The 17,511-nt window shown below is 51.5% G+C and overlaps 1 protein-coding gene across 1 annotated transcript in view; it reads left to right on the top strand.

The window, feature by feature from the left end:
- Nucleotides 1–4,534: 4,534 nt before the first annotated feature.
- The window catches only part of TRAPPC9 (trafficking protein particle complex subunit 9), a 338,019-nt gene continuing 325,042 nt past the window's right edge, over nt 4,535–17,511 (top strand). Inside the window, exons 1-2 of the mRNA XM_033126534.1 lie at nt 4,535–4,690; nt 10,510–11,103. Of these exons, the coding sequence (XP_032982425.1) occupies nt 10,520–11,103 (584 nt within the window). The 5' untranslated portion in view covers nt 4,535–4,690; nt 10,510–10,519. The remainder of the gene's footprint in view (nt 4,691–10,509; nt 11,104–17,511) is intronic.

Raw genomic sequence — 17,511 nt, 5'->3', positions numbered from 1 at the left:
CCAGGAGGGCGACCAGTGGACTGGAGATCTGAGCAGGTCTGATTCTCCCCTTTGTCGGTGCCCACAATGCTCTGCACGCGGCCGGTGTTTAGTACACATTTCTGGGCTGAATAAATGAATGTACACAGGGCAGGCCCTAAATTCCCTTCCCACCCGGCAGCGTGACCTCGCGGCTACAGCGCCGCCGGGCGCGCACCATCCCAGCACCGGGGACGGGGCCGCTGACGCACTTGGGACGCAGGCGAGAAGCTCGGTTTCCAGGGCAACAAGCGCGGGGCCTCAGCCTTTCCGCTCGCTCTTGTGCGTCACTTCCGTTCGCTCGCTGTTGTCTGTGTGAAGCGGTTCCGATTGGGTCCAACTGCCCTAGTGTTGTAGGGGCGTCGTGGTGGGGATATTAGCCAAAACGAATCTTCGGTTCTGCGGGAGGAGCTGGTCGGGGGAGGCAGGTGGAGCGCTGCTTCGTCTCCCAACCTATCACTTTCAAATCCGCCCCTTGGGCGCCGCGGGAAAAGGACGCCCAGTCGTCAAGTGTAGGGCATGCGCACTCTCACCGAAGCCGCCTCGGAAATCCGGTGTTCCGGGATTTCCGCGCAACCGGAGGAAATCCGGGGGGCGGGAGGGCGGGCGAGCGAAGGCGTTGATTGGCCAGTTGGAAGCCCGGCTTGCGGAGCCGCTGTGGACTCCCGTGGCGGGCTCTAGAGTTTCATTCATTCGTCCTTTTACTGAATGGGTTGATTCACTTAACTTTCACCGAGACTGTGCTGTGTCAGAGCTGGTGCTAGGCGCTGGGATTCAGGGATGCGTCGGACTCCAGGAGCCCACATTTTGGCTGACGGCGGTGTCCCCTCCCCTCCTTCCTTTGCAATCTTACCGTCTCCCTTCTCCACTCAAGTCTGGTGTGACAGGGTGTTTGCACAGGGAGGTGACACCCAGTCCATCTTACTCCAGAGACCTTCCCTGAAGGCACCCCATCTCTGAAAGCAGCAGTTGAACCTAGAAAGGCCTGAGGTGGAATCCTGGCTAGCCGCTCACTTACTGAGCCACTTCCATCACTTTACATTCACCTCTGAAAGAAAGAATAGTTATTTTCTGAGCGGCTGTGAGGTTTAAAATGAGCTTTGGCGCTTATCTTGGGGTTGAACCCCACCTTTGCTTCCATTAGTTTGTGTGAATTTGGGCCACTGAGGGGAGGCCTCTGGTTGTCATGCGCTGGCTGAGACTGAGTCTGAATAATTCGGAGGTGAAGGACTTACTAATAGTAAATCAAAACTAAACTTTTGGCTCCAGATCTAAAGCACCCTCTCCAACGACTTATTGGTAATAAAATTGACTTTTAACTTTCCACTGTCTGATTGCTGTGTCTTATTTCTCAATTGTCCCACACTCAGGAAGTGTTATCGCTTAGTCCCCTTACTTTAGAACAGGCTACCTTATAGGGTCATTGTGAGGATTATACGAGAAATTTTTGCCCAGCATATGGCACATTACCTGCCAGGTTGTATTATTGTGAGGGAATACTCGTAGATATGAAAGTCCTGCTCAAGTGGCTGGTTCTTAGCGGTGCTAAATAAATATGGTTGAATAAATGAATCTCTTCCCTTGTGGCTTGGGAACTAGGGGTGTGGATAGCAATGCCAGGACAGCAGGCATAAACTGGGAGTGTCCCAGCCAAATCAAGATAGATGGTGGCCCTACTCCAGAGCCGTACAAGTGCATGCGACAGAGTTGAGATGGAACTTCGATCTGTCCGTCTCAACGTGCCTTCCCACACTTGATTTTATTTCATCCCACTAACAGCTCCATGATTATCCCCATTGTACAGATGTGGACATTGAGGTTATGTCATTAGTGAGTGAAGGAGTGAGTGTTCCCACCTGCACTACGTACTCATGTTTCAGTGACAGCTGTCAACTCCACTGCCTCATTTCCCTGGAGACCTTTCCAACAGGGCTCCGTGTCATCAAACTGGCCGCCTCTGTTAGGACTTTTGTGGAGGGGTACCCGTGTGAATGTGAGGTTAGACCTGATGATTTTAGAGGCTTTTTCCAATCCAACTTTAGGTATCTGCAAACTCCTGGGAGCAGGTTTGGTATATTCTTTGAATTCTCAACATTCAGGAAATGTTAAAGCTGCAATGGGAACACAACCCCAGGAACAAGACAGCGCTGGGACGAGTCGGCACACCCGTTTGATGGCTGTGCTGTGGCCAGCCCTTACATTCTCTGACCTTCAGTTTTCTCAGAGATAAAATGCAGGTTAGTCTCTTCCTTCTCTCCCTCCCAGATTTGCTGGAGCAATAAAATAAATGAATATACGTGAGTACATTGTAAACAGAGACACACTGTACAAAAATGACTTTATTTCCTTTGCCAGTTTTCAATCCTGTTTCGAAATTGCTTGCCTTATCCACTTATGGAGAGAATAAGAACAAAGAAGGACTATGGAAAGAGCATAAGCTATGGAGGCAGACAGCTCCAGATTTGAATCCCTAAATAGCACCGGCCGTTTGTGTGACCCCAGCCAAGTGGTGTCCTCTCTGGACCTCAGCGCTCAGAATAGCTACTGTACAGTGCATGGGTCTTAATGAAGACGTGTGAGCTAAACATGGACCGTTATTCCCTGCACACAGACCTCCAGAAAGGGCAGCCTTTTTTTTTTTTTTTTTTTTTAAGATCTAATTGGCTGTATTCAATGATTCATGAGTCAGGAAGCATCCCACCTAGTAAACAGAAAGGTGGTCTCCAGGTTGGCCTCTTTTAATGTCTGTTTTCTGTCCTGTGTAACTGGCAGCCTGCACTCTTCATAATATGGAGCACCATTTTCGGCAGCTTTATTGTGGGGTCCTGGAGGCCCCTGCCTTCAGCTCTTGGGCATCTCTGTTGAAAACCCCCGCTGGCTGTCTGGTACACTGGAAATCCAAAACAGGTGGAGACCCGTTTTGCCCTGAATCTGTGTTCTGTTTATAACTCACTCCTTCTCCTTGGAAAACAATTCAATAAAGACTCAATTGGTTTTCCACTGGCTCTGGTAAGGGATGAGGGATAGCATATTATTATTTTATAAAAAATATGAATAATAAAATAAGTCATAGAATAGCACTGGGCACATAACAGAGTCAATAAGTGCTTGCTGGCTTAAAGCAACAGCGATGGCTCAGATAGTTTTTCCATGGCTGCTGTATTTGCTGAGATAACCATTCCTGTCCTCCATTATATTTTTAAATTGAAAAAGAAATATGTGCATATGGTAAAAAATTCAAACAGAACACAAAAAGACACTAGGGACAGAGTGTCTTCTGCTCCTCTGTTCTCTCAGGCCGCCCTGGGTGCCACTGTTTACAATTCTTGTGTATCTTTCCAAATATGCTATGCACACTCCAACGTGTGTATGTAAATTCCTTTTTAAGTTGTATTTGTGTTCAACATAGAGGGGTTTAAGTCCTTAAGTGGCTTCCGCCCCTACCTAGCGGGCTGGGCGCCTTGGTCCTGGACCTGAGGACAGCAGTCCTGTACCCAGGGTCCTGTTCCGAGTCCTTGATGTGGATGGCTGGCTGGGGCCCCAAAGGCGGGAGTGGTTTTACCCACCAGCGATGGGGACCACGCACCAGCACTCGGGCAGTCGGCTCTCGGGCCGGGTTCCGAGACCAGCTACCTCACGCCCCTGCCCAGCCCCTACGACTGTGCCACGACCGTGCGTGCCTCAGTTCCCCAACCTGTAAAAGGAGGACTTAGATATCCCTTTGAGCGTTGGCGAAAACGCTTGTGGGTGCTCAGTCCCCGGAAGGACTCTAAGCGGGGTTCGGCGCGGGGGCGGCGGTGTGCTTCTGTAGGGAGGCCGCAGGGGCCGGGTCACCCTCTACCGAGGGAGTGAAATTTGAGCTGCGCGCCTTAAGGGAAAGAAAGTTGCGGGCCGGAGGCCCCTCCCGTGGGCCCGCGCCTGGAGCGAAAGTTTTCCGTGAGTCTCTGCTACTCCTGCCTTCACCAGTTTGATAGGAGGAAGCTCTCAGGGTCTGGGCGGTTCTTACTAAATGCTGTTCCAGGTAAATGCTACAATGTAGCACAGTATTTTGCAGATGAGCTTCCCTGGGAACCACAACGTAAGTCTAGCCAACTGCATAAAAAGAAACCAACATGTAGTTACCAAATTCTGATCCGACTGCCAAGAAGAGATCACGTAATTAACCAAATCGTATCTATAAGCAATGGCTACGCCTCCCCTTAGGGAGGCAGAGCTTTGGAAATCATTCCCTTGCCTCCTTTACTTGTCACAAGGAAAAACAAAAACGTTTCTTCCACCAAGACTTGTGTTCCTTTGGCTCAGACACTTCAAGGGGTGAGCCCATGGTGTTGGGTTACACGTCCCCGTTCTCCCTCCTCCCTCGTCTCTCTTCCTCCTCTCTTTCCTTCCCCCTTCCTCCCTCTTCCCGGCCTGCCCCTTCTGTCCTCCTCTCCCCACGCCTCTTTCTCTCTCTCTTCCCTCCCCCTTGGCTCCCTCCCTCGCTCCTCCGGCGTCTCTTTCAAAACCCGGAGCGGATCGCCGGCCGGGATGGACCCGCGCACGCGCAGGAGCGGAGCCGGCTCCGGCGCTAGTCGGAAGCTCCAGCCCTGAGCCCCAGCGGCCTCTCCAGCTGCTCCGCCCCGTCGCCGGCCAGCCCGTGGGCTCCAGGTCCCGGCCCGGGGCCACCGGCAGTGTAAGTGCAGTGTGGGGGGGTGGGGTCCTGGGCGGAGGAGCGGCCCGGCTGCGGGAAGGCTGGCGGTGCGGCACGGCGGGCGCGGGCGCCAGTCGGTGTGTGTCCGGCGGAGGGGCTCGCCCCAGCCCGCACCCGCCCGCCACCCGCCCCAGCCGGGCTCCAGCTTGCACCTGCCCGACCCCGACACCTGTCTGGCGCCTCAGCACCCTGCGCAGGGCCGGCCCCGCGGGCCGAGGACGCGGCGCACACCTGCGCCCCTCGCGCCGGCCTCGCCCCCTCCGGCCTCCTCTCCGCGCCGAAGCCCCGCCCCCGCCGGCCACGCCCCCGGGGGGTCTGGGAGCCGGGCTGCAGCCCCCGCCGCTCCCCCAGCCCTGCTCGCTCCTCTGCCTTTTCCTCCTCAGTGGCTCTGGCTTGAACGTGCCTCACGTCCAGCCGGGCGGCATCAGGCACTGTCTCGGGGTGGGGGGCGGAAGGTTTGGGGGGGCACCTCGCGCTGTAAACTCGGGCTGTGAACGCGGGAGCCTTGGGAAGTGTCAACACCGGGCTTCCCTGCGGTCTCTCCAGGTTTACCTTCGCGAGTAAGTGCCGTGTAACCCAGAACTCGAGTTGGCACCGGGTGCTTGTTGCTTTCACAGGGTTTATGGCGAAAGGGATTAAATGTTGAAAGCAGGGCTCGCTTTCGTTCAAAATGAGCTGAAGGCATGGGGCTGTGGCATCCTCCATGCTACGCCCCCACCCCAGGTTTAAACTAGTGACTGTCGATATTTTAAAAATTTTTTATTGGGGAATACTGGGGAACAGTGTGTCTTTCCAGGACCAGTCAGGCCCAAGTCAAGTCGTTCTTTTCAGTCTGGTTGTGGAGGGCGCATCGCTGGCCCATGTGGGCATCTAACCGGCGACCTTGGTGTTAGGAGCACTGCGCTCTAACCACTGAACAAACCGGCCTCCAGTCTGTCGATTTCTTAAAAGATAGTTGCAGTCCAGCCTGACTAGTAGCATTTGTTACAGCCCTAGAGCGTGATGTTGCCCACTCACGCTCCTGGACAGCTCCTGGCAAGGTTTTGTTTGTTTTTCTGAAATTGTGCTGCAAACTAATAGTAGAGAGGGAAGAATTGTTGTCAAGAAAGATTTTTTTTTCAAATAACAGCTTTATTGAGGTATTGTTCGCCTACCATATAAAATCCACCTATTTAAAGTGTACAATTCAGTGGTTTTTAATATAGTCACAGTTGTGCAACCATTACCATTCCAGAACATTTTTATCACTTGAAAAGAAGTTCCATACCTCTTGGCTGTCACTCATTCTCTCCCGCATCTCCTGGCAGCTATGGGTTTACATTCTGTCTCGGATTTGCATATTTTGGGATCATAGACTATGGCCTTTTGTGACTGGCTTCTTCCACAATATTTTCAAGGTTCACCCATGTCGTACCAGTATCAGTACTTTGTTCCTTTTTATGGCTGACTAATGTTCTGTTGTGTGGACAGACCACATTTTGTTTATCCATCCTTCAGCTGGTGGACATACGTGTTCCCAGTTTTTGGCTCTTATGAATAGTACTGCTATGAACATTTGTGTACAAGTTTTTATGTGGACATATGTTTTCAGATCTCTTTGGTATATATCTAGGAGTAGAATTGCTATTTATATGGTAACTATGTTTAACTTTTTGAGGAACATCAAGTTGGAGAATTACATTGTTGACGTTTTAATATTTGTATTCAATTAGTCTCAGACACCAAAACCGGCTCATTGCCAGGTGTGATTTCATCAGATTCTCCCTTGAAGAGACCAGTAGCAAAGCATGGACGCTGGAGCCTGGTTTACAGGTTAGGAGACGGTGAGCAGATGATTGAGTCGGGTTCTTCATCTGCAAGGTGGAACATAGGAGTGCTCCTTTCTTAGGATTGTTGTGTCTATGTTGTAAGGAGCCCAGGGCAATTCTGTTTCCCACCGTACAGGAGATGAATTTCCTCCTGTGTAGTTGCATATTTTGAATCTGGGGCAAACGTGAACAGGAAATTTGTTCAATGCTGAGCTGCTTCAGGGAAAGCCCTGCTTAAGGTTAGAAGGTTTACTGAGCTTAGGGATTTGATTGCCAGTATGCTTTTCTGTGCCTTGTTAGAACTAAAAGGGACCCAGGGATCATTGAGTCCAGGATGACTTCCCTGTTTAGATTTCATTGATTGGTAAATTTTAAAAAGCCGCAGGATCAATATCAGGGATGTCAATTTTTATTTTTGCCCCGATAGGACAATGGAAAAACAACCACCATCCACTCTTACCATCATTTTATAAAAGCAAGAATGTTTTAACAGCACAAAATGATGTTCATAACCTAAACAAATAACAATAATAGTTAATATTTGTAAAGCACTTACTAAATTTACTTCAGTTTAGTTTTATGGAAAACTCATACATTGTTCTTATTTTTCTCGTTTACTTCAGACTAGAGAAATTGAACACCTCCTGTCCTCAAAGCTGTGTCGAGGACCCACTGTCCACCTGTCTTCAGGTAGCTCTGCATCTCTTTAACACACTGGGCTCCTGTGTGCGTTGACTGTTTGGCTCACCAAGGAAGGGTCCTGCAGGAGCAGCATAAGCCATCGTTAGATGAGAAGGGCTGGGGCTGGGCTCTAAACCTGGCTAACCTTCTGAACACAAGACTGTCAGCTCCTTGAGGTCGGACCTTCTTCCTTTTTAAACTCTAACCATTTTGAAATACATACTACATCTAAAGTGTATGTCATGTTTAGGAACAGTTTAAAGAATGGCAGAACAACCCCTTGGATGAGGCACCCAGCTTTTTTTTTTTTTTTTTTTTTTTTTAGATTTTATTGGGGAAGGGGAACAGGGCTTTATTGGGGAACAGTGTGGATTTCCAGGACTTTTTCCAAGTCAAGTTGTTGTCCTTTCAGCCTTAGTTGTGGAGGGTGCAGCTCAGCTCCAGGTCCAGCTGCCATTGTTAGTTGCAGGAGGCGCAGCCCACCATCCCTTGCAGGAGTCGAAGAATCGAACCGGCAACCTTGTGGTTGAGAGCCCATTGGCCCATGTGGGAATCAAACCGGCAGCCTTTGGCATTAGGAACACAGAGCTCCAACCATCTGAGTCACCGGGCCAGCCCCAGGCACCCAGCTTAAGAAATAGACCATCACTCTCACCTCTGAAGCCTACTGTTTCCCTCTCAAACTGTATTCCTCTTTGCCACCCGAGTAACCACTTTCCAAATATTTTTTCTTTATAATATTACCAGATGTGTAAATATTTCTAAACAATGCACTGTTTAGTGTTGCTTGTTTTGTACTTTATATAACGGGATTGCACTTCTGGTATTAATCCACAGCTTGCTTTATTTCTCCATCCTGTCTTTGGCACTCATACATGCCCCTGCAGGCTAGCTGGAGGTCATTCATTTTCACTGTTCTGTAGAATTCCCTTGTGTTAAAAGATCACAGTCTACCCACTCTCCTGACGGCAGACACTTGTGTTGTCTCTGCTTCTTGCTTCTGTGAACCTTTGTTTATGTCTCCTGCCGTTCACATGCCAGACTTCCTCTAGATGAGACACTGCCAGGCCTAGCACGTACCAGTCTGCTCACGCACCTGTTGTGGAGGAGTTACCTTTGGCCTACAGCTTGCAAACACTTGATGTTTTTCTTACTAAAATGCTTTGTCTGTACACCCATGTACATAGTAGCATTACTCACAGTAGCCGGAAGCTAGAAACAACCCAAATGACTTTCGATGAAAGAATAAATAAAATGTGGTCTAGACATACAATGGAGTATTTACGCAGCCTTAAAAAGGGAAGGGGATTCTGACACCTGCTACAACGTGGCTGAATCTGGAGGGCGTCATACTAAGGGAGCTAAGGCAGTCACAAAAGGACCAATTCCACTTAGGTCCCTAAAGCAGTCAAATTCATGGAGACAGGCTTGGGCAGGGAGAGTTAGTGTTGAATGGGAACAGAGTTTCAGCTGGGGAAGATGAGAAAGTTCTGGCGAGGGTGGCATGACAGTGTGAATGTACTTAACGCCGCAGAACTATACACAGAACTGGTAAATTTTATGTATATTTTACCATAATGAAAACATTTTTTGGTCAGTCTGGTGGGTATGACATGGTCTGTTTCAATAGGCTACTGTGGTTTCAATGTGCTGTTTCTTGATTGCCATTGAGGTGGCGGGCGCATCTTACTGTACGTGACTTGGCTCCTTGCGTTTCCTCTTCAGAGGTGCCCCTTGGAGCATTTTGCCCATATTCTGCTTGAGTGAGGTATCTTTCTCTTATCCCTGGATGATCCACTGTCCTGGTGCCATTTATTGGAGAGTCTGTCCTTTCCGAATACACTACCATGGCATCTCTGCCATATTACAAATTACTGCGTGTGGGGGTCTGGTTCTGGGCTCGATTACGTTCCATTTTTCTCTTTATCCCTGTATGAGTACTATGCCGATTGTAGCTTATGACTTCCCCCGACTTATTGAAATACAATTCACATAGCATATAGTTCACCCATTTGAACATACAATGTAGTGCTTTTTAATGTATTCACAGAGCTGTGCAGCCATCATCACAATCAATTTTAGAATATTTCATCACCCCAAAAAGAAACCCTGTGCCCCATTAGCTGTTCTCTCTGGTCTTGCTACCTGGTGGGACAAATGCCCTCTGCAGTGGTGGTTCTTCAGCAGTTTCTAGGCTGTTCTTGACCACAAATTACCATGTTGCATTCCATGAAAACTCTGGCAGGAGAGCTAATCAGAATTGTATTGAATCTATATATCAAACTGGGGAGAATTAGCTTCTTTATGGTATTAACTGGCTCTGCTCTCGAACATATCTGGGGCCCTACCTTTCCATCTACACAGCCTGGCACGTGGGAAGTTCTTATTAAATATCAGGTATGTAAATGATGAGATTTTATACCTCATTAGTTTTAACTGTCTCCTTTTATAAAAGAGAAAACAATCTCAGTGAAGCTGGGACTCACCTGTGGTCACAAAGGGTGACAGCCAGGGCTAGAGCCAACTCAGAGGGCCCAGAGTTCTCTGCCACCTGCTGCTAATGCAGTCGCAGTATCTCTTTGCTGATAATGTGTGCTGGTTGGCTGCTTTCACTGTCATTAATTTGATCTTCCCTGTAGGCGTCTGTTCTCTGGTGGGCCTGTGTGTGATTTGTGCACACGTGTGCACAAGTGAATGGAGGTCTGTGTGTGCAAGAGCCCCATGCCTGGCGTACGAGTAGTTTGTACCAGGCACAGACTGCCACTGAGCACGCACTTGAATTGGGAAACAAAATCATAAATGTTGGAATTTCCATTAGGATTCAAAATCCTCAATTTCTACAACCTACTAGACCTTGATGTAGCCCACCCTAATTTTGGGTGCAAACTTATTGAATAACACGAGAAAACTTCATTGTACTGTATTGCGGAAGGAGGGCTTTGTATGATTTTTCTCTTTCTTTTTTCTCACCCTCGTTCTCCTGGGCCTTTTCGTTGTATTCTCCTGAGGGGGTGGGAAGCAGTTCATTCGTTTGTTCCTTCCTTCATTCAGCAAACACTTTTGAGCACGGACTCCGCCCCACCAGTCCCTGGCCAGGTGTTGGAAGTAGAAAATAAGAGACAGCCCCGCGTGTGCAGGAGCGCAGAGCCCAGCCCAGCAGCGGTGCTGTGGTAAGAGCTGTGGCAGCTGCAGCTTCTGAGGACACATTGTATCCCGCAGCTGCAGCCTCGCGTGGGCTTACCCTGCCCTGTCCTCCCCGATGGGCCAGCAGCCCCCCGCCTGCCTCAACGTCTCCTTTTGTCTGTCTGGCAGGGTCTCGACCATGAGTGTCCCCGACTACATGCAGTGCGCCGAGGACCACCAGACCCTCCTCGTCGTGGTCCAGCCTGTGGGCGTCGTCTCGGAAGAGAACTTCTTCCGAATCTACAAGCGGATCTGCTCCGTGAGCCAGATCAGCGTGCGCGACTCGCAGCGCGTGTTGTACATCCGCTACCGGCATCACTACCCGCCCGAGAACAATGAGTGGGGCGACTTCCAGACGCACCGCAAGGTCGTGGGGCTCGTCACCATCACAGACTGCTGCTCGGCCAAGGAGTGGCCGCAGACCTTCGAGAAGTTCCACGTGCAGAAGGAGCTGTACGGCGCCACGCTCTACGACTCGCGGCTCTTCGTGTTTGGGCTGCAGGGGGAGATCGCGGAGCAGCCGCGCACGGACGTGGCTTTCTACCCCAGCTACGAGGACTGCCAGACAGTGGAGAAGAGGGTGGAGGACTTCATCGAGTCGCTCTTCATTGTGCTGGAGTCCAAGCGTCTGGACAGGGCCACAGACAAGTCCGGGGACAAGATCCCCCTGCTCTGTGTCCCGTTCGAGAAGAAGGACTTTGTGGGACTGGACACGGATAGCAGGTAAGTTAACCCAGAGGCCGGGCCCTGGCCTCCGCGGGGGTTGCTTCCTGGCTTCCACAAGGGATGAGAAGGGTGGAGTGGCATTGCGGCCAAGGGTGCAAAGGCAAACCCAGGACAGCCTTTGTGTAAGGGAGGCCCTGGAAGGCTCAGTGAGCTGCTTCCCCCCCCTTCAGCCAGTGCCCTCGCCGCAGCCACGTGGGGCTCTGGGCACCAGAGGAGGCCGGCTGAGCTGAAACGTGCTCTGAGTGAAGGGCAGTCGGATCTGGAGACTTAGTACAGAAAAGAGAACGTGAGATAGCGTGTCAGGATTTTTTATATTGATTATACCTCCAAATGATAGTGTTTGACACGTTAGGTTTGATAAAGTATATTATTATAATACTTTCCAGTGTTTAGTTTTTACTTTTTCAAACGTGGCAACTAGAAAACTTAAATTGCTGTACGTGGCTCACGGTTTAGTCCTATTGGACCGCGGTGCCTGAGAGCAGAGTTTGAAGCTCGTATTCAGTCTCGCCCTTGGATTTGTAGGTGAGAGTCTGAATGTGGAAAGGCTACCGACCTCGGTGCTAGTGGAGCTGGAAGGGGACCCCATGTCCCGTGCTTCCCAGGCCGGGCGGACACTGTGCAGGGGTCAGACCCCGTCTTCCAGCCTGGTAGCCACTGTGTCAGATGCTGTCAGCCGAGACGCGTATCGGGGTATCAGAACCACCAGGGCCTTTTTAGAGACTTCCTTCCGCAGATGGAAGTGTCTGTAGAACAGGGAGCGTGGACAGAGCAGGAAGCGGCCAGTCCCCCTGCGACCACGTCGATGGCTTCACAGTGCATCTGAATTGCAGGTGGCTCTCCTGGGCCGTGTGGCATCTGTCCAGCAGCAGAGGATGAGATGCAAGCTGAGGCTGCGCCTGTGTCCCCAGAGTGGGCCCCTTTGTCTCGGGAGAGTGTGGGGGGCTGTGTCACTCCGGCTTCATGCCTTGGGCACCCTGAGTCGCTACCGCCTCCTCGTAGACTTCGGGTGAGGGTCTCACAGGGGAGGATTGATGACATACTGTGCATCCTGGCCCAGCGCCCACTGCAGAGTCAGGGCTCCATGTGTTTCTCGAACTGACCTAAGGTTAAACACTGCCTTTCTGGTTGTTGGTAAGTTGGCAGAGAAAATGTCTGGGAACTGAGAGAAAATTGGTCCAGGCCAGGCCAGCCCTGCGATTGAGAAGCACAGAGTGCAGCCTGAGTCACACTGGCGTGGGATGCCTGGCAGCGTGCGGAGTCGTTTTCATTTCCTCACCCGGGCACGTGGAGGTGGCCTGAGGGAAGGACAGGCGTACTCCTCACGACCTGGACTTCATCCTCGCAGCGGCCTGTGATCACATGCCAACGCTCCCCTTTCTCTCCTTGGACCTGAGGTGGCAAAATCCAGGAGACTGGGCAGCTGCTAAGGGCAGAGCTGCTGAGCCTCCGGGGCTGTCAGGCGGGCCATCCCTGATTGCGTGGGAAGCATGGCACACTCAGCCCCTGCAGCCCCGCGTCTGGCAGCCTGCAGCGGGCAGGGCCCGGCTTCTCCCCACCGCACAGACCGCTGGGTGAGCGCCTGCAGCCTCACAGCAGCCTGGAGCCCTGCTCTGGCAGCCCTGCTCTGACCCCTGGCCCAGTGCCACCTCCTCCTTTGCTATATGAGGCACCAGTGACAGATTTTGGTTTTGAAGCCGTAGACCTACCACACCAGAGAAGACCAGCTTGATTTTGCCTTTTGGAATCTATGCTCACAATTCCGCGGGAGTAATGAGACTGTTTTGGGACACTGCATACTGTCCTGATATTAACGGGGCACATACTGGCTGATATTCACAAGGGTTGATGGAGCGCCTGCCTCCGTGTGCCAGGCACGGCTGTGGGCGTTGACAACACAACCGTGCATTGTCCCTCCTTCCTGGCGGCCGCCCCACTCTATCCTAACCCCACTCGAAACACTCCGCCATCACTCGGACTTCAGTGAGATAGCAGCCACCCCAGATCAAACGCAGTGCCCTCTAACCACTGTTAATCCCTGTGGCCTTCACGGCTCCACACTGCTCTGATTTTTGCAGCACTGATTTGGGGCAGGAACAGAGCCCAGCTCTCACCTGCCGCTCTTGGTGGGAGTGATACAAAGTGTCCACCTGAAATGAGGTGGTATTTTGCAGCTCAGAAGCAAATGCAGCTCAGATGCAGGTCTGGTTTTGCTTTGACTTACTGACCGCCCTGCTAGGCTCCCGTGGCAGGTACCGCTGAGTTCAGGTCCAAGCTTCTCTGGAGCACCGGGTGGGGGTGGGTCTTACTTGAACATCACGTGTGTCCCCAGCCTAATCACAGCCGGTGGTAAATTCTCATACATGGACTGTCATGTAGCTGTCAGAGTTCTTTTTGTTCTTGTGTGTTTCTAATTTTCGCTTGTTCCTCTTTCTTTTCTTTTCCTTTTTTTTCTATCATACCGCCCTGTGAGTATGTTGTTGGGTCTGAAAAGGTAGGCTGCGAACGTACTGCTTTGACAATAGCTAGACCTCCCCGTGCTGCCTTCTCATCACCTTCATCGCTTGAAAAACAAAAACTTACCGCTGCCTTGATCCATGTGTTGTCCTGGTCGTCCTTTTACTTTCTAATTTTTTTTTTTGAATTGAGGCTTTCCTAGCACGTAACCCACCAGTGTTTGAGATCTACTAAAACACTTGCTCTGGGGAACTTGTTGGGTCTTACTGAGTATTTGTGACCAATGAGCCCTTACTAATTTTTTTAAAATTTGTTTTGAGGGAGTAAGATGCTAATTGATTTTGGTGGCTGCAGAGGGATATTTTTGGGCTGTTTAAACTTGGAAAGTCAAAGACTCAAGTGCCTTGCTTGATCCCGGCTTTCAGATGAGCGCACTGGGCACGTGATCTTGGCTGCCGCTGGGCAATGTGCATGATGAGGCTTCTCCATGGCAGCCAGCGGCAGAAGCGTGCCCGGCATGGGGGTGCTGGCCGCGGAGGGACGCTGGTGGAGGAAGCAGCTGCCGGAGTTTCGTTTGCTTTCACCTTGAGCATGCCGTGGACTGTACTTCGCCTTAGCCACTTTCCTTCATAAAGGGGGCGGAGGCCCCCCTAAGAAAGATGCCCGTCTGGTGCCCCCTTAATGAGGGTGACTTCTCTAAGTCTCAGGAAAATACGGCCTTCTCCTAAATAGCGAGTTCATTTGGCTCTCGAGGGCACGAAGACCTCTGTAATGGGCCAGAGAGTCCCCTCTGCTTTAGCCAGTATGCCTTCAGAGACAGGTGTGCCGTTCACCGTTAGCAACCGTACAGGCCCTTGTCTGAACCAGCCTTTACTTTGAACCCCGTGTTGGCAAGACATAGCCGTGTCTGTATTTGTGGAGGCCTCTGCCCGTCACTGAGGGGCGTGTCGTGACTTTGCAGTGAGGAAACTCCAACACCCAGGGTCAGCCCTGAAGGGAGACACTTCGGTGGCCCCAGACCTTGTAATCTCCCCCCGGGCCATCTCACTCATCGGGAAAGGTTTGCCATCACCGTGCTGGCCAGGAGGCCTCGGTCCAAATGGGGAAGACTGGCCCGTTCCTGCTGGGGGCCCCATTCCAGAGTCCACGTTGGATGTGGTTTTTAGATGCCTATTTGACATTTAAGTGACGATTTCAAAGTGGCCATTGGTGTCATGAGCCTGGAGCGCAGGTGAAGGAGCTAGACGAGTAACATCCATGGGGAGCTGTCAGTATTCGGCTTGCATTTAAACGTGACCGTGGATGAGCTCATCTAGAGAGGTGTCCACTGAGGTGGGAGGGAGTCCAGGCTGTGCCCACGGCCTTGGAGGAAAGTCCGGGTCGTGGAGGTTAGTTATTCAAGCAGTTTGGGATTTGAGAAGTGGCTGCCCTGTATCCCAGAGGTGCTGGCGGCGGGGCAGCTACTAGAGAAATCTGAGGGGGCGTCTCAGGGTGCTTGCTCTGGTGGCAGGCAGGGCGTAGGAGGGGAGCCTTCTTAGGAGCCGGAGTTGGTGGGAGTGGGGAGAAGATAGGGTCACACTCATCCGTGACGGAGGGACGCAGGCTCGAGGAGGGCGGGAGGCCTAGCTGAGTGGACTCAGGCAGGTCGCGTCGGGGATCCAAGGACAGAGGTGATGGGGAATTGGGAGGAGGAACTGACATGTTGGGTTGTTGGATAGTTCCAGAATAGTCTTTGCCCCCCAAAAATAGACTTGAAAAAGAAAACAAACCTGTTAAGGACATCGATAGTTACTGGGGAGGAAGCAGTTCCTTTGGGTCTTTCTAAGCGTCATGCACTCTGTTGGGAGGTTATGAGAAGAGTAAGACAGCCTGTCACAGGGGCTTAATACTTATTAGGGAGAATTAGTCAGGTGCAAGGGGGGAGGGGAACGAGCATGACGGTGTCAGGTACCACTCAGCCGCCCGACCTGCGTATTTCATTCAGTGGCAGATGCTGGTAATCGTGGGCTGACCTGGTCTTGGGGCAGTTACGTCCCTTCCTGTATGTCAATCTATGACAGAATTTTTCTAGTGTGATATTTTGGCGATTTCCTCCAAAGTAGTTTTACATAATTTAAAATATTTCATAGTTCTGTTGAATCACATGACCTTAATATGAGAAGCTGTGAGCATATTTAGGTGACTCCTTTTTGTCAAAATCCTATGTTTTCCAAACAAGTAGTTTCTGATTGCAACGATGGCACTTTCATTTTTGAAAATGTGCTGGGCGACCTTTGCCCCAGCAGAAGTGCGCCTTTGTTCGTTCCCTGAGAAGATGGAGTAATTTACTTTTTTGGAAGAGTTCAGGCAGGATGCTTTAAAGTAAATGTCATTCTAACACGTTGGGAGTCGTGTTCAAGCCTAATTCAAATCTGCTGAGTGAGTATAATCGTAGTACTTGTAGCCTTAGCCGAGTATTAAAAACCTACGGTTGTGTGACTGGGGGAGGAAAGGTGATTTTAAAGGACACTAAGTCCTTTTCCTGGCGAGGGAAGGCGGGTAGGCAGTGCCACGCCCGAAGGGAGAGGCTTTGGAATGGCGTGGTGTGAGGGGCGGGCTGGCCGCTGTTTCCCGCGAGTACAAGGAGTTCTGTTACATTATTCTGTCCCATTGTTCGACTCAGGTGAGGATAGGAGTCCCTACGCAGCACAGTGGGTTGACATCAGAGTAAGGTACCTGCACAGCTGTGGAGTGGACCTTTGTTCCCCAAAGGTCCCGTGGCATGTGACCCGTGGCATGAGAATCCTTGACAGTGGGCTGTGGGCTGTGGTTTTGCCTGTGGCTCCTCCCTTCCCTCTCCCCAAATGCCCTCAGAGAGGTCATGGTCTTGATGGAGGGATGGACAGACACCCAGATGGTAACTAGGCTGGCCTGTCCTGAGGGGCAACCCAGCTGAGAGCTAAGGACACTGTCGGGAGAGTTCCTGGAGGCAGAGGGCTCAGCATTGAGTTCTGAGGACAGCACGGGAGTCGGCCAGGTGAAGCGGCCAGGAGGGTGGCTCAGGTGGCAGGAGCAGCCTAGGTGAGGGCTGGAGGCTTGTGGGGCAGGGGCTGGCGGAGAGTAAGTACCCTGTGCTGAGAAGCTCTAAGGGGTCCCTGCCCCGGAGTTCAGGGTGGGAGGGTGCTCCCCTGGGGAGGCGCTGGAGAAGGCCTGGTCATGGAGGGCTTTGGAGGGGCTTGTCTCTGTGAGAACTGACAGCAGAGGGAGCGGGGAAGCTGCCAGCAGGGAGTGACGTAGAGGAGCATTAGTCCTGGTTTTGCCTCTGCTGACGTTCTGCAGAGGGAAGGGTTGGGATGGACAGTGACAGCTCTGTGTGCATTTGAGACCCATCCATTCCTTTGTTTTTGAGTCCAGAGGAGAGGGGTCCATACACAATAGTGAGCAAAACGGACTCACCTCTTTGGAGCTTACAGAGGTCAGAAGTTGATTCAGCACAGAACATTCAGGAACACAGCAGGGACACCTAACCCAAAGTGCAGAGGTTAGAGGCAGGGAAGGCTGCCTTGAGAAATGACAGAATGAGCCCTAAGGAGAGTGGGAAGTACTGGGACAGAAGTCCAGGTAGAGCCTGAGGTCGGTCACCCAGGAGGCCGGAAATCAGTAAGGCTGCGAGAGCAGGGAGCAGTGGGGGGCCGGGCAGTGGGAGGGGCCAGAACTGTGCTGGAGAACCTTTGGAGGGTTTGCAGGGGGGCGGTTTGGGAAGACGTGTGTGTGTGTGTGTGTGTGTGTGTGAGTGTGTGTGTGAGTGTGTGTGTGTGTGAGAGTGTGTGTGAGTGTGTGTGTGTGAATGTGAGTGTGTGAGTGAGTGTGTGTGTGTGTGAGTGTGTGTGTGTGTCAGTGTGTGTGAGTGTGTGTGTGAGTGTGTGTGTGAGAGTGTGTGTGTGTTTGTGTGTGTGAGTGTGTGTGTGT

The sequence above is a fragment of the Rhinolophus ferrumequinum genome, chromosome 14, assembly GCF_004115265.2.
Source record: "Rhinolophus ferrumequinum isolate MPI-CBG mRhiFer1 chromosome 14, mRhiFer1_v1.p, whole genome shotgun sequence".
Classification (NCBI taxonomy): domain Eukaryota; kingdom Metazoa; phylum Chordata; class Mammalia; order Chiroptera; family Rhinolophidae; genus Rhinolophus; species Rhinolophus ferrumequinum.
The sequence above is the reverse complement of the archived record's forward strand: the minus strand, read 5'-3'. Positions and strand labels throughout refer to the sequence as shown.